This window comes from Oncorhynchus masou, chromosome 3 (assembly GCF_036934945.1).
Source record: "Oncorhynchus masou masou isolate Uvic2021 chromosome 3, UVic_Omas_1.1, whole genome shotgun sequence".
NCBI classification, from domain to species: Eukaryota; Metazoa; Chordata; class Actinopteri; order Salmoniformes; family Salmonidae; genus Oncorhynchus; species Oncorhynchus masou.
In genome coordinates, this window is record NC_088214.1 from 5,126,694 (window position 1) to 5,140,791 (window position 14,098).

The 14,098-nt window shown below is 47.5% G+C and overlaps 1 protein-coding gene across 1 annotated transcript in view; it reads right to left on the reverse strand.

Moving 5' to 3' along the window:
- The window catches only part of LOC135518699 (guanine nucleotide exchange factor VAV3-like), an 88,138-nt gene that overhangs the window by 26,697 nt on the left and 47,343 nt on the right, over positions 1-14,098 (reverse strand). Inside the window, exons 8-12 of the mRNA XM_064943818.1 lie at positions 12,243-12,308; positions 12,013-12,047; positions 11,706-11,822; positions 8,425-8,512; positions 5,676-5,808 (exon numbers count right to left, since the gene is read on the reverse strand). Of these exons, the coding sequence (XP_064799890.1) occupies positions 5,676-5,808; positions 8,425-8,512; positions 11,706-11,822; positions 12,013-12,047; positions 12,243-12,308 (439 nt within the window). The remainder of the gene's footprint in view (positions 1-5,675; positions 5,809-8,424; positions 8,513-11,705; positions 11,823-12,012; positions 12,048-12,242; positions 12,309-14,098) is intronic.

Genomic DNA, 14,098 nt, shown 5'->3' on the forward strand with positions numbered 1-14,098 from the left:
CTGCTGCTCACACTGCTGCTGCTCATACCGCTGATGCCGCTGCTGCTCATACTGCTGCTGCTCATACTGCTGCTGCTCACACTGCTGCTGCTCACACTGCTGCTGCTCATACTGCTGCTGCTCATACTGCTGCTGCTCATACTGCTGCTGCTCATACTGCTGCTGCTCACACTGCTGCTGCTCACACTGCTGCTGCTCATACTGCTGCTCATACTGCTGCTGCTCACACTGCTGCTCATACTGCTGCTGCTCATACTGCTGCTGCTCACACTGCTGCTGCTCACACTGCTGCTGCTCATACTGCTGCTGCTCATACTGCTGCTGCTCATACCGCTGCTACTGCTCACACTGCTGCTGCTCACACTGCTGCTGCTCATACCGCTGCTCATACTGCTGCTCAAACTGCTGCTGCTCATACTGCTGCTGCTCATACTGCTGCTGCTCATACTGCTGCTGCTCACTGCTGCTGCTCATACCTCTGCTGCTCACGCTCTCATACTGCTGCTGCTCACACTCTGCTGCTCACACTGCTGCTGCTGCTCATACTGCTGCTGCTCACACTGCTGCTGCTCACACTGCTGCTGCTCATACTGCTGCTGCTGCTCATACTGCTGCTGCTCACACTGCTGCTGCACTCACTGCTGCTGCTCTGCTCACACTGCTGCTGCTCATACTGCTGCTGCTCATACTGCTGCTGCTCATACTGCTGCTGCTCACACTGCTGCTGCTCACACCTGCTGCTCATACCGCTGCTGCTCATACTGCTGCTGCTCATACTGCTGCTCACACTGCTGCTGCTCATACTGCTGCTGCTCATACTGCTGCTGCTCACACTGCTGCTGCTCACACTGCCGCTGCTCATACTGTTGCTGCTCACACTGCTGCTGCTCACACTGCTGCTGCTCATACTGCTGCTGCTCATACCGTTGCTGCTCATACCGCTGCTGCTCACACTGCTGCTGCTCATACTGCTGCTGCTCATACTGCTGCTGCTCATACTGCTGCTGCTCATACTGCTGCTGCTCACACTGCTGCTGCTCATACCGCTGCTGCTCATACCGCTGCTGCTCATACCGCTGCTGCTCACACTGCTGCTGCTCACACTGCTGCTGCTCATACCGCTGCTGCTCATACGCTGCTGCTCATACCGCTGCTGCTCATACTGCTGCTGCTCACACTGCTGCTGCTCACACCGCTGCTGCTCACACTGCTGCTGCTCATACTGCTGCTGCTCATACTGCTGCTGCTCATACATACTGCTGCTGCTCACACTGCTGCTGCTCATACTGCTGCTGCTCATACTGCTGCTGCTCACAACCCTGCTGCTCATATTGCTGCTCATACTGCCGCTGCTCATACTGCTGCTGCTCACACTGCTGCTGCTCACACTGCCGCTGCTCATACCGCTGCTGCTCATACTGTTGCTGCTCACACTGCTGCTGCTCACACTGCTGCTGCTCATATCGCTGCTGCTCATACCCTGCTGCTCATACTATTGCAGCTCATACTGCTGCTGCTCATACTGCTGCTGCTCATACTGCTGCTGCTCACACTGCTGCTGCTCATACTGCTGCTGCTCATACTGCTGCTGCTCATACTGCTGCTGCTCACACCGCTGCTGCTCACACCTCTGCTGCTCATACTACTGCTGCTCATACTGCTGCTGCTCATACTGCTGCTGCTCATACTGCTGCTGCTCACACTGCTGCTGCTCACACTGCTGCTGCTCATACTTATGCTGGTCATACTGCTGCTGCTCACACTGCTGCTGCTCATACTGCTGCTCATACTGCTGCTGCTCATACTGCTGCTGCTCACATCGCTGCTGCTCACACCTCTGCTGCTCATATACTGCTGCTCATACTGCCGCTGCTCATACTGCTGCTGCTCACACTGCTGCTGCTCACACTGCTGCTGCTCATACCGCTGCTGCTCATACTTATGCTGCTCATACTGCTGCTGCTCACACTGCTGCTGCTCATACTGCTGCTCATACGCTGCTGCTCATACTGCTGCTGCTCATACTGCTTTGCAGCTCACACCTCTGCTGCTCATACTACTGCTGCTCATACTGCAGCTGCTCATACTGCTGCTGCTCATACTGCTGCTGCTCATACTGCTGCTGCTCAAACTGCTGCTGCTCACACCGCTGCTGCTCATACCGCTGCTGCTCATACCGCTGCTGCTCATACCGCTGCTGCTCATACCGCTGCTGCTCACACTGCTGCTGCTCACACTGCTGCTGCTCATACTGCTGCTGCTCATACTGCTGCTGCTCATACTGCTGCTGCTCACACTGCTGCTGCTCATACCGCTGCTGCTCATACTGCTGCTGCTCATACTGCTGCTGCTCACACTGCTGCTGCTCATACTGCTGCTGCTCATACTGCTGCTGCTCATACTGCTGCTGCTCACACTGCTGCTGCTCATACTGCTGCTGCTCATACTGGTGCTGCTCACACCGCTGCTGCTCATACTGCCGCTGCTCATACTGCTGCTGCTCACACTGCTGCTGCTCATACTGCTGCTGCTCATACCGCTGCTGCTCATACTGCTGCTGCTCACACTGCTGCTGCTCATACCGCTGCTGCTAATACCGCTGCTGCTCAGACTGCTGCTGCTCATACTGCTGCTGCTCACACCGCTGCTGCTCACACCTCTGCTGCTCATACTACTGCTGCTCATACTGCAGCTGCTCATACTGCTCATGCTGCTGCTCACACTGCTGCTGCTCACACTGCTGCTGCTACCGCTGCTCATACCGCTGCTGGTCATACTGCTGCTGCTCACACTGCTGCTGGTCATACTGAAGCTCATACTGCTGCTGCTCATACTGAAGCTCATACTGCTGCTGCTCACACTGCTGCTGCTCACACTGCTGCTGGTCACACTGCTGCTGGTCATACTGCTGCTGCTCACACTGCTGCTGCTCACACTGCTGCTCATACCGCTGCTGCTCATACTGCTGCTGCTCAAACTGCTGCTGCTCATACTGCTGCTGCTCATACTGCTGCTGCTCATACTGCTGCTGCTCATACTGCTGCTGCTCACACTGCTGCTGCTCATACTGCTGCTGCTCATACTGGTGCTGCTCATACTGCTGCTGTCATACTGCTGCTCATACTGCCGCTGCTCATACTGCTGCTGCTCACACTGCTGCTGCTCATACTGCTGCTCACTGAAGCTCATACTGCTGCTGCTCATACTGCTGCTGCTCACACTGCTGCTGCTCATACTGCTGCTGCTCATACTGCTGCTGCTCACACTGCTGCTGCTCATACTGCTGCTGCTCACACCGCTGCTGCTCACACCTCTGCTGCTCATACTACTGCTGCTCATACTGCCGCTGCTCATACTGCTGCTGCTCACACTGCTGCTGCTCACACTGCTGCTGCTCATACTGCTGCTGCTCATACTGCTGCTGCTCACACTGCTGCTGGTCATACTGAAGCTCATACTGCTGCTCATACTGCTGCTCATACTGCTGCTGCTCACATTGCTGCTGCTCACACTGCTGCTGCTCATACTGCTGCTGTCATGCTGCTGCTCACACTGCTGCTGCTCACACTGCTGCTCATACCGCTGCTGCTCATACTGCTGCTGCTCACTGCTGCTGCTCATACTGCTGCTGCTCATACTGCTGCTGCTCACACTGCTGCTGCTCATACTGCTGCTGCTCATACCGCTGCTGCTCATACCGCTGCTGCTCACACCGCTGCTGCTCATACTGCTGCTGCTCATACTGCTGCTCATACTGCTGCTGCTCACACTGCTGCTGCTCATACTGCTGCTGCTCATACCGCTGCTGCTCATACCGCTGCTGCTCACACTGCTGCTGCTCACACTGCTGCTGCTCATACTGCTGCTGCTCATACTGCTGCTGCTCATACTGCTGCTCATACCGCTGCTGCTCACACTGCTGCTGCTCACACTGCTGCTGCTCATACCGCTGCTGCTCATACCGCTGCTGCTCATACCGCTGCTGCTCATACCGCTGCTGCTCACACTGCTGCTGCTCATACTGCTGCAGCTCATACTGCTGCTGCTCATACTGCTGCTGCTCACACTGCTGCTGCTCATACTGCTGCTGCTCATACCGCTGCTGCTCATACCGCTGCTGCTCATACCGCTGCTGCTCACACTGCTGCTGCTCATACTGCTGCTGCTCATACTGCTGCTGCTCACACGGCTTCTGCTCACACCGCTGCTGCTCATACCGCTGCTGCTCATACCGCTGCTGCTCACACTGCTGCTGCTCATACCGCTGCTGCTAATACTGCTTTTGCTCATACTGCTGCTGCTCATACTGCTGCTGCTCATACTGCTGCTGCTCACACTGCTGCTGCTGCTTCTACTGACTAAGATCATTGGCATCTTGTAGAGCTCTCTGAGGCTATGGAGAGTGGTATTGACTGTTGACTGGCTTAGATACATACATAGCTACATATTGACTAGGCCAACATATCACTGACTTCATCTCAGCCTGTATATTTACAGTATCAGAAAGTCAAATATTCCAATCTGGCCATATCAGGGCTGAGGGAAGGTCAAATATTCCAATCTGGCCATATCAGGGCTGAGGGAAAGTCAAATATTCCAATCTGGCCATATCAGGGTTGAGGGAAGGTCAAATATTCCAGTCTGTCCATATCAGGCCTGAGGGAAAGTCAAATATTCCAATCTGGCCATATCAGGGCTGAGGGAAAGTCAAATATTCCAATCTGGCCATATCAGGGCCGAGGGAAAGTCAAATATTCCAATCTGGCCATATCTACGGCCTTCATTTCCATGTGTTACAAGGTCTAGACACGAGTGTGTACAGTTGAATATTAGAAAAATGCAGGCAGGTGGCCATTTCTAAATCTCACAGAGCTGAAGGCAGGCTGTGGAGGAGGATGATTCGCGGAGGCTGAAGCAAGCCTGCATATTTAAAGTCACTGTCTGGGCAAATGTGTGCCCGTTTCCTATTCTAACTAAACAAAAGGAAACATTTCAATAGTGGACTATTAGGTGTTTCCTGGAATACTGATAGCATGATGTGTTACTCTTGAGAATCAAATTACCACTTATATACAGTATAGTCAAAAACAGGGCTGTGATTTGTATATAACACCCATTTTTCACTTGAGTGTTTAATAAGAATAAGTGCTGAAAGCAGGTTTTATTTAATTGAACAACAGTATTTTTTTGTTTGAAAATTGGGAGTTGGTTGTGCAAGCAATGAGAGTAAGCATATATTTGTTTCTGTACACATGTACAATGTTCTCTGGCTGTGCTGTGATATAAACAGTGAGATCAACGACGCGAGTCTGTTATATCTTGTTGGATATAAAACCATTCAGACATCCGAATTTCAGGACTCACTCACTTCTTTGAACACATTCAGGAAGTGATATGAATTAAACATTTCAAAACGACAAAAACAAGTTATATGGTGGTGATGGGATTCAGTTGCCTCCTGTACTCACCAATTACTGTACTAGACCATTAAGCGACGACCGGTGGTGTTCACACTGTGTTCACCAGTGGCAGTGTGCATTAAATGAAATGTATTTATAAATATATCTCAAAGTGCTGTACAGAAGCCCAGCCTAAAACCCCAAACAGCAAGCGATGCAGGTGTAGAAGCATTAGACCATTATGTTAGTGGGGACAGGGATCTGTCCTGTACTCACCAGTGCCAGTGTGCCGGATGCCTTGGGGCATGTTGTTCCCGTTGCTTGGCTCCCTGAATGGTACCTGCAGAGTTGTGTCCAGACTCTTGAAGCCCTCTCTCAGAGAATGCTGCTTGTAGTAGTCGACCAGGTCCTGGGTGTTTAAAAGCACACAATAACTAGTGAAAACGCACAGGAAATAGATTTCAGACCCACCTATGGTGACTTAAAAGCTTAAGGAGGAGGATGATGAATTGTAAAAAATTGTATTTTATTGGGATGGTATTTCTTCATTGGGATGGTATTGTTTTATTGGGATGGCATTTCTTCATTGGGATGGTATTGTTTTATTGGGATGATATTGTTTTGGGGGGGGTGGTATTGTTCCATGGGGATTGTATTGTTTTTTTGGGATGATGACAACATAGCACCACTAAACTAGAAACATGTGGGAGGCTTTGACAGCATGTCACCACTAAACTAGAAACGTGGGAGGATTTGACAGCATAGTGTCACTAAACTAGAAACATGTTGGAGGATTTGACAGAATTATACCACTAAACTAGAAACGTGGGAGGATTTGACAGCATTGCGCCACTAAACTGGAAACATGGGAGACTTGACAACACAGCGCCACTAAACTAGAAACATGGGAGGATTTGACAGCACTGTGCCACTAAACTAGAAACATGGGAGGATTTAACAGCACAGCGCCACAAAACTAGAAACATGGGAGGATTTCTTCTAAACTAGAAACATGGGAGGATTTGACAGTACGGTTTAAACTAGAAACATGGGAGGATTTGACAGCACAGCGCCACAAAACTAGAAACATGGGAGGATTTGACAGCACTGTGCCACTAAACTAGAAACATGGGAGGATTTGACAGTACAGTGCCACTAAACTAGAAACATGGGAGGATTTGACAGCACAGCGCCACTAAACTAGAAACATGGGAGGATTTGACAGCACAGTGCCACTAAACTAGAAACATGTGGGAGGATTTGACAGCACAGCGCCACTAAACTAGAAACATGGGAGGATTTGACAGCACAGCGCCACTAAACTAGAAACATGTGGGAGGATTTGACAGGGAGTGTCACTTTCTTGAAACATTGGGAGGTTTGACAGCATTTTAGAAATTGGGAGGATGACAGCATTGTTTAAATTGTGAAACATGAGGATTTGACAGCACAGCGCCATAAACTAGAAACATGGAAGGATTTGACAGCACAGCGACACAAATTTTATTGGGAGGATTTGGTATTGGAAACAAGGGAGGTTTTATTGGGATGGCATTTCTTAAACTAGAAACATGGGAGAATTTGTTTTATTGGGAGGCATTTCTTCATTGGGAAGGTATAAACATGTGGGAGGATTTATTGGGATGGTGGGATTATTTTACAGGGAGGTAAATTATTTTATTGGGATGGATTATTTTATTGGGATAAACTATTATTGGATGATTTGACAGGACAGGCATAAACTAGAAACATGGGAGGATGACAGCACATTGCAACTTAGAAACATGGGAGGATTTGACAGCACAGCGCTACTAAACTAGAAACATGGGAGGATTTAACAGCGCCACTAAACTAGAAACATGGGATGATTTGACAGCACATTTTGGATGGTAAGGATTTGACAGCACAGTGGACAAAGCTATAAACATGTGGGGGATTGTACAGCATTGTTTGGAAACAAGGGATGATTTGACAGCACAGCGCCACTAAACTAGAAACATGGGAGAATTTGACAGCACAGCGCCACTAAACTAGAAACATGTGGGAGGATTTGACAGCACAGCGGCACTAAAGCTATAAACATGTGGGAGGATTTGACAGCATTAGCACCACTAAACTAGAAACATGTGGGAGGATTTGACAGCACAGCGCCACTAAACTATAAACATGTGGGAGGATTTGACAGCACAGCGCCACTAAACTAGAAACATTGGATGATTTGACAGCACAGCGCCACTAAACTAGAAACATGGGAGGATTTGACAGCACAGCGCAACTAAACTAGAAACATGGGAGGATTTGACAGCACAGCGCTACTAAACTAGAAACATGTGGGAGGATTTGACAGCACAGTGCCATTAAATTAGAAACATGGGATGATTTGACAGCACAGCGCCACTAAACTAGAAACATGGGATGATTTGACAGCACAGCACCACTAAACTAGAAATATGGGAGTATTTGACAGCACAGCGCCACTTGCGTCATGACTGAAACAGTAGAGACCAGAGAAAATCATGTTCATCTCTCACCACGTTAATGTCATCAGATACTCTAACAAAATATATTTCTGCAAAAACAAATCAATGCTAGCTTGCTAGCTACGTTTAACCTCGTTGAATGTGCGTTTACAATGTTTACAATTTCAGTTTGTGTGGTTGTTGGTTGAGCTTTCTGTAACTTTGTAGCAAGTACAGTCTGCATGTGTAGGTGCTTATTGCATCATGACTGCAAGGTGTCCTAATGTGCGCGTGTGCGTGTGTGTCCGTGCGTGCGTGCGTGCGTGCGTGTGTGTGCGTGTGTGCGTGTGTCCGTGCGCGTGTGTGTGTGTGTGTGTGTGGATCGTGGAGGTCGGATAAAAAGCAGAAGACACATCCTGGACTAATAAAGTATATCTTATCTTTTCCAACGGTCCCTCTCTGGTTTTAGAATGCCAAACAGAAACGAGTATTCAACAACGCTGTGGTGTAATTCTGTATACTGTATCGTGTGCTAAATTGCAAAGTGGGACCAAAACACGACATACCAACACAGTCCTAAACAGCCTGGTCTCTGCGATGTAAAAGCATTCATTCTTTGTCAGGATCTTGATGTGTTTGACTTCGTCGTTGAACCTGTGGGCAGAGAATGGATAGGCTTTAGCTAATCAAACCAAAATGTTATTTGTCACATTAGCAAAATACAACAGTGAAATGCTTACTTACAAGCCTTTAATAACCAACAACGCAGTTTTGGGAAAAAAAAATGTTTTTAAATACAGTTGAAGTCGGAAGTTTACATACACATAGGTTGGAGTCATTAAAACTCATTTTTCAACCACTCCACAAATTTCTTGTTAACAAACTATAGTTTTGGCAAGTCGGTTAGGACATCTACTTTGTGCATGACACAAGTCATTTTTCCAACAATTGTTTACAGACAGGTTATTTCACTTATAATTCACTGTATCACAATCCCAGTGGGTCAGAAGTTTACATACACTAAATTGACTGTACCTTCAACCAGCTTGGAAAATTCCAGAAAATGATGTCATGGCTTTAGAAGCTTCTGATGGGCTAATTGACATAATTTGAGTCAATTGGAGGTGTACCTGTGGATGTATTTCAAGGCCTACCTTCAAACTCAGTGCCTCTTTGCTTGACATCATGGGAAAATCAAAATAAATCAACCAAGAACTCAGAAAAAAAATTGTAGACCTCCACAAGTCTGGTTCATCCTTGGGAGAAATGTCCAAATGCCTGAAGGTACCGCGTTCATCTGTACAAACAATAGTACCCAATTATAAACACCATGGGACCATGCAGCCATCATACCGCTCAGGAAGGAGACGCATTCTGTCTCAAAGATATTAACGTACTTTTGTGCGAAAAGTGCAAATCAATCCCAGAATAACATCAAAGGAACTTGTGAAGATGCTGGAGGAAACGGGTACAAAAGTATCTCTATCCACAGTAAAACAAGTCCTATATCGACATAACCTGAAAGGCCGGTCAGCAAGGAAGAAACCACTGCTCCAAAACCGCCATAAAAAAGCCAGACTACGGTTTGCAACTGCACATGGGGACAAAGATCGTACTTTTTGGAGAACTGTCCTCTGGTCTGATGAAACAAAAATAGAACTGTTAGGCCATAATGACCATCGTTATGTTTGGAGGAAAAAAGGAGAGGCTTGCAAGCCGAAGAACACCATCCCAACCGTGAAGCACGGGGGTGGCAGCATCAAATTGTGGGGGTGATTTGCTGCAGGAGAGACTGGTGCACTTCACAAAATAGATGCGGTCATGAGGAAGGAAAATTACGTGGATATAGTGAACCAACATCTCAAAATATCAGTAAAGAAGTTAAAGCTTGGTCACAAATTAGTCTTCCAAATGGACAATGACCCCAATCATACTTCCAAAGTTGTGGCAAAATGGCTTAAGGACAACACAGTCAAGGTATTGGAGTGGCCATCACAAAGCCCTGAACTCAATCCTATAAAACGTGTGTGGGCAGAACTGAGAAAGCGTGTGCGAGCAAGGAGGCCTACAAACCTGACTCCATTACACCAGATCTGTCAGGAGGAATGGACCATCATTCACCAAATTTATTGTTGGAAGGCTACCCGAAACGTTTGACCCAAGTTAAACAATTTAAAGGCAATGCTACCAAATACTAATTGAGTGCATGTAAACTTCTGACCCACTGGGAATGTGATGAAAGAAAATAAAAGCTGAAATAAAATATATCTCTTCCATTATTCTGACATTTAACATTCTTAAAATAAAGTGGTGATCCTAACTGACCTAAGACAATGGATTTTTACTAGGTTTAAACTGTGTTTAAAGAGTATGTGCGGGGGCACAGGTTAGCGAGGTAATGGAGGTGTATGTACATTTTCTTAAAGTGACTTCAACTGTAAATAAAGCCATTTGATTGTATGCGAAGTATGATCAGGCTTACCACTATCGTGTCATCGGCAAACTGAATGAAGGCGTTGGAGTCGTGCCTGGCCTAACCAAATGGGCTAACTCAGACTTGTGTGTGCAGGACACCCATAGAGTCCACATTTACAACCATAGAGTCCACCTTGACAACCATAGAGTCAACCATAGAGTCCACCTTGATAACCATAGAGTCCACCTTGACAACCATAGAGTCCACCATGACAACCATAGAGTCAACCATAGAGTCCACCTTGATAACCATAGAGTCCACCTTGATAACCATAGAGTCCACCTTGACAACCATAGAGTCCACCATGACCACCATAGAGTCCACCTTGACAACCATAGAGTCCACCTTGATAACCATAGAGTCCACCTTGATAACCATAGAGTCCACCTTGACAACCATAGAGTCCAACTTGACAACCATAGAGTCCACCTTGACAACCATAGAGTCCACCTTGACAACCATAGAGTCCACCTTGACAACCATAGAGTCCACCTTGATAACCATAGAGTCCACCTTGACAACCATAGAGTCCAACTTGACAACCATAGAGTCCACCTTGATAACCATAGAGTCCAACTTGACAACCATAGAGTCGACCTTGACAACCATAGAGCCCACCTTGACAACCATAGAGCCCACCTTGACAACCATAGACTGCACCATAGAGTCTGCCATAGTCAACCATAGAGCCCACCTTGACAACCATAGAGTCCAACTTGACAACCATAGAGTCGACCTTGATAACCATAGAGCCCACCTTGATAACCATAGAGCCCACCTTGACAACCATAGAGCCCACCTTGACAACCATAGAGTCCACCTTGACAACCATAGATCGACTACGGCTTGAATGCCACTGGCTGGAGAGCAGTGTCACATTACCAGACACCATTTCCGAGGCCCTCAACTTTGCTCTACTTCATAGCCTCTAGCCCATAGAACCGTAGCCGAATAACTGGACAATGTCTGACACATCCCAAAAAACACAGTTTGAATGGCTAACTGACCATGGGAGTGTCCAGTGACACGGCAGTTAAATCCTGGTTCTGTTTGTAACAGCTGAAGGTGTCATTTCCTGCTCCACATATAACATGGAAGGTTAAAACTCAGTCCAAAAGAGATTTCAGACTATCAATGGCTCTTGAACAAGACAGTGTGACATGACAGTTACACCATGGTCCTGGGAGGGAAGAACATGCTCCTGCTTGCACGTACATGATGCTGACACGCACACACACACACACACACACACACACACACACACACACACACACACACACACACACACACACACACACACACACACACACACACACACACGCACACACACACACGCACACACACACACGTCCCGGCCCCAGGTCCACTTACTTGATACTGATGGCATACTCGTTAGACTCTCTGGTCCGGTGTCTGATCAGGTAGGTGCTGTTCTCTCTGTCCATCAGCTTTACCGTCGCCTCCTGCCTCTCCATTGGCCCTGCAAACCTGACCATGACAAATCCATGAGGTAACCATCACACAACCATCAGACAACCATCAGACAACCATCAACCAACAATCACACAATCAACACACAATCATTAGACAATCACAAACAGTCCACAAATAACCATTGGAAACCCAGCAACAATGACATTATTATTCCTAACATATAAGAGTTTGCTGTTTCACCTACCACAGCTGGGCTGAATAATCCACTGGTTTTGGTACCTGGGAGGGACAGTGAGAAACACAGTTATTTCCAGCTAAATGAAATCAATGCAGACAAGTAGAGGTCATCTGCAGTAATGAGCAATCACCTGTGAAGAACCAAGGCATTAGAAAGGGTTTATGAAGGCTTATGAAAGTTTATGAAGGCTTCATTAAGCCTTTAAATAAGTTGTTCAAATAGCATCTTATACTTACACATGGGCATGGCCTAACGGCATCGCTGGGAAAGGAACCAGACTCTCTCGTCGCCAAGATCTTGCCCTGCAACGGCACATGGCTGTTAGTTAATCACATTACATTAGTCTGGGAGCAACATCCATCCCCTCCTCCTCCCCCCCATTGCTTCTATAAATAATCTCTTCCCTCTTCCTCTCCTCACCCATCGCTTCTATAAACCATCCCCTCCTCCTCCCCCATCGCTTCTATAAACCATCCCCTCCTCCTCCCCCATCGCTTCTATAAACCATCCCCTCCTCCTCCCTCATCGCTTCTATAAACCATCCCCTTCTCCTCCCCCATCGCTTCTATAAATCATCCATCCCCTCCTCCTCCCCCCCATTGCTTCTATAAATAATCTCTTCCCTCCTCCTCTCCTCACCCATCGCTTCTATAAACCATCCCTTCACTCCTCCCCCATCGCTTCTATAAATCATCCCTTCCCTCCTCCTTCTCCTCCCCCATCGCTTCTATAAATCATCCCTTCCCTCCTCCTTCTCCCCCATCGCTTCTATAAATCATCTCTTCCCTCCTTCTCTCCTCACCCATCGCTTCTATAAACCATCCCCTCCTCCCCCATCGCTTCTATAAATCATCCCTTCCCTCCTCCTTCTCCCCCATCGCTTCTAGAAATCATCCCTTCCCTCCTCCTACTCCCCCATTGCTTCTAAAAATCATCCCTTCCCTACTTCCTTCTCCACCACAGCTTCTAGAAATCATCCCTTCCCTCCTCCTTCTCCACCACCGCTTCTATAAATCATCCATTCTCGCCTCCTCCCCCATCGCTTCTATAAATCATCCATCCCCTCCTTCTATTCTACTCCTCCCCCATTGCATCTACAGTATAAATCATCTATTCTCTTCTCCTCCTCCACAATCGCTTCTATAAATCATCCCCTCCTCCACCCCCATCGCTTCTATAAATCATCCCTTCCCTCCATCTCTTCTGTTCCTCCCCATCACTTCAATAAATCAACCCTTCCCTCCTCTTCTCCTCCTCCCCCATCACTTCTATAAATCATCCATTCTATCCTTATCTCCTCCACCCCCATCACTTCTATAAATAATTCCTTCTCTCATCCTCCCCCATCGCTTCTATAAATCACCCCTTTTCTCCTTCTCTCCTCCCCCATCGCTTCTATAAATCACCCCTTCTCTCCTTCTCTCCTCCCTCCCCGCTTCTATAAATCACCCCTTCCCTCCTTCTCTCCTCCCCCACCGCTTCTATAAATCACCCCTTACCTCCTTCTCTCCTCCCCCATTGCTTTTATAAATCACACCTTCCCTCCTTCTCTCCTCCCCCACCGCTTCTATAAATCACCCCTTCCCTCCTTCTCTCCTCCCCCACCGCTTCTATAAATCCTAGACAATTAGCCCTAGACAATCACAGCGTCTTAACACACCAACACACTAGTGATGTAGCAGTCACTAACACACTAACACACTAGTGATGCAGCAGTCACTAACACACTAGTGATGCAGCAGTCACTAACACACAAACACACTAACACACTAACACACTAGTGATGTAGCAGTCTGGCCCCCCAATGGTGGAACAAACTAGTGACGCCAGGACAGCGGAGTCAATCACCACCTTCCGGAGACACCTGAAACCCCACCTCTTCAAGGAAATCTAGATGCACTATTCTAAAGTGGCTGTTCCACTGGATGTCAGAAGGTGAATTCACAATTTGTAAGTCGTGATAAGAGCAGTCACTAAATGACTTAAATGTAAATGTAAATGTAGTGATGTAGCAGTCACTAACACACTAGTGATGAAGCAGTCACTAACACACTAGTGATGCAGCAGTCACTAACACACTAGTGATGCAGCA